Source organism: Microtus ochrogaster, unplaced genomic scaffold, assembly GCF_000317375.1.
Source record: "Microtus ochrogaster isolate Prairie Vole_2 unplaced genomic scaffold, MicOch1.0 UNK51, whole genome shotgun sequence".
NCBI lineage: Eukaryota > Metazoa > Chordata > Mammalia > Rodentia > Cricetidae > Microtus > Microtus ochrogaster.
This window is the reverse complement of record NW_004949149.1, coordinates 2,534,899-2,537,275: the sequence shown is the minus strand read 5'-3', so window position 1 is coordinate 2,537,275 and position 2,377 is coordinate 2,534,899. Positions and strand designations below refer to the sequence as shown.

At 38.0% G+C, this 2,377-nt stretch overlaps 1 protein-coding gene across 1 annotated transcript in view; it reads right to left on the bottom strand.

Moving 5' to 3' along the window:
- Mgat4d (MGAT4 family member D) overlaps positions 1 to 2,377 on the bottom strand; it is a 33,140-nt gene continuing 30,763 nt past the window's right edge. The window contains exons 11-12 of the mRNA XM_005369552.1: positions 1,895 to 2,051; positions 1 to 168 (exon numbers count right to left, since the gene is read on the bottom strand). Coding sequence (XP_005369609.1) covers positions 2,037 to 2,051 — 15 coding nt within the window. The 3' untranslated portion in view covers positions 1 to 168; positions 1,895 to 2,036. The remainder of the gene's footprint in view (positions 169 to 1,894; positions 2,052 to 2,377) is intronic.

Genomic DNA, 2,377 nt, shown 5'->3' with positions numbered 1-2,377 from the left:
GACATGAGAAGTCATGTAATGCCTTCAAGTACTGTGTTCACGGCTTTTTCCTTTTCTAGATAATTTATCCCCTGCTTCTGGTTTCTGAAAGGTATCATTAGAAGCTGGCGTATCAGGGGATCAGGTATGACATAGCTTCTTCTTGTACGTTTATTATCTTCAATATTCCTGAAATAAAAAAGAAACCTGTAAAACCCAGAAAGAACTTTTTAATTAGTAAGACTATAGTCATGTCTGCAGTAATTTCCTGATATTACTCAATTATCATCTTCACCTTGATATTATCACACCACCTCCTTGAAGCAGAACACATAACTTGGCACCAACAAAATCTCTGAGTTTCTAAGTCATCACTTGAGTTAGTAGTAGGTTATGCCAACATCAATGAGACTGGACTGTTAAGTTACCTCCTCCATCCCCAGGGCTCCTGGGAAAGCGTCTACGTAAATGATCATTGCAGCCATAGGAAAGACACTTGGTGTACGTCACTGAACTAGGAAAGGGACTATGAGAAGGACAGGAGAGATTGGGAAAGAGAGAAAAGACTGTGAATGCAGGTGACATGAAAGCAAGAGAGGGGACAGGGAGAAATGGGGAGGGAGGAACAGGAGGACCAAGGCAGGAGTTAGGGGGGAGATGGGAAGGGAAACAAGGCAATAAAATATGCATAAAGATGCCAGAATAATCCCATTCATATGCTAACTAAAAATCCCCTCAAGAGAAAAAAGTAGGAAAATCACATTTAAAACATAATTTAAAATGTAAATATATCTGTAGAAGTGTAGGGTAATAATTTATGAAATTCCTAGATGGAATATAAAATTTAATGAAGCACAGAAATTTAGCTACCAGTATATAATAATGTAGGTATTTCAGTTCACATAAAAATAGTTTTGAATTTTGTGTGATAGTAGCAAAAACAGCCTGTGGCCCAAAAAATTGGGGGAAAATGATTTTTCTACCCTCACATTCTAAGGGAAAATTGTCATACATATCTTTACATATAAAAGAAAAGAAAAAGAAAAGCATGACAGTGTTGAAGAAAAGACAAAAAATGTACTTGGTTCTTTAATAAAAGTCAAGGGCAGAGTCTTAAATAATTATTACCGAATGCATTTTCATCCTTTCCCTCTTTTACTTGCTGCCTGCCAGCTGCAGCCGCAGTAATGCACGCAGCAAGGCCTGCAGCAGTGCACGCGGCAGGGCACACAGTCCATCCGTTTGAAAAAGCTAATCGTTGGCGATGCTCACCTGCAACCCCAGCACTCTGGAGACGGAGACAGAGGGATCAGAATTGGGGCTAGCCTGAGCTACATAGTGAGACCTTATCGCAAACAGCAGAGAAAAAAAAATCATTGCTTAACTGAAGTTCAAAGTCAGTGGAGCGGTGTGCAGCTCACTGTGAAGAACGAGAAGGGCTTCACACAAACACAGCATTAACAACTATAGAAAAGCACACGCCTGTCAGCCAAAGGCACACTCCCTGTTGAGCATGTTGTAGTAATTTTAAGAAATTGTCATCCCATTAACACAAAAAGAAAAGGTTTTGTTATAAACATATTGTAGAACATTTATTGAATTTGAAGGTCTAGCCAAATTTCAAACAGTTGTAAAGCTAAGATTCATCATTAAGAGGATATAACTTTTTGTGTCATGAGTTAGTGAGCAGAGACGAAATGATTTCTTAACAAACCAACAGTGTAGCTCTACTGTGTGCTTAAAAGTTCTGTGGTTTGGGAGCTTACCTCGGACACACTGTTTTGAAAAGCGTCAGCAGTAAACATCAAGGGAACGCTAGTAATAAATTTGAACCCATATAAGGTGTAAGATTTTTCTATGATGGGATGAACAGCCACCTGGTAACCATGCAGACAGATCAAATTTGTATACTCACTTTGCTACTGAAGGCTTGATTTAAAACGGTATAACGTAATCGCTTATCCAGTATAATCTGAGAAAGTCGAATTCTTGCTGTGCCTTTTCCCCAAAAATGAGTATGGTAATTTAAAAAAAAAATTGTGTGATATCGTAAAATCCTAGTAGAAAATATCCTGTTAGAAATGCAAAAAAATTAATATATTCGATTTGGTAGAGGGCTAAATTGTTGCTTATGACTATCTTCCATGTTGTGAAGGGTAGGGTGGAAAACACCAAGATTATGATATCTAAATATAAGATATTATATACTCACTCATTTTAATCCATCATGATTTACCAAAGTTAGATTAAAATATCACTTCTTTTTTTCTTTCCTTTTCTTTTCTTCCTTCCTTCCTTCCTTCCTTTCTTTCTTTCTTTCTTTCTTTCTTGTCTTTTCTTTCTTTCCTCCTCCTCTTCCTCCTCCCCTCCTCCTCCTCCTCCTCCTCCTCCTCCTCCT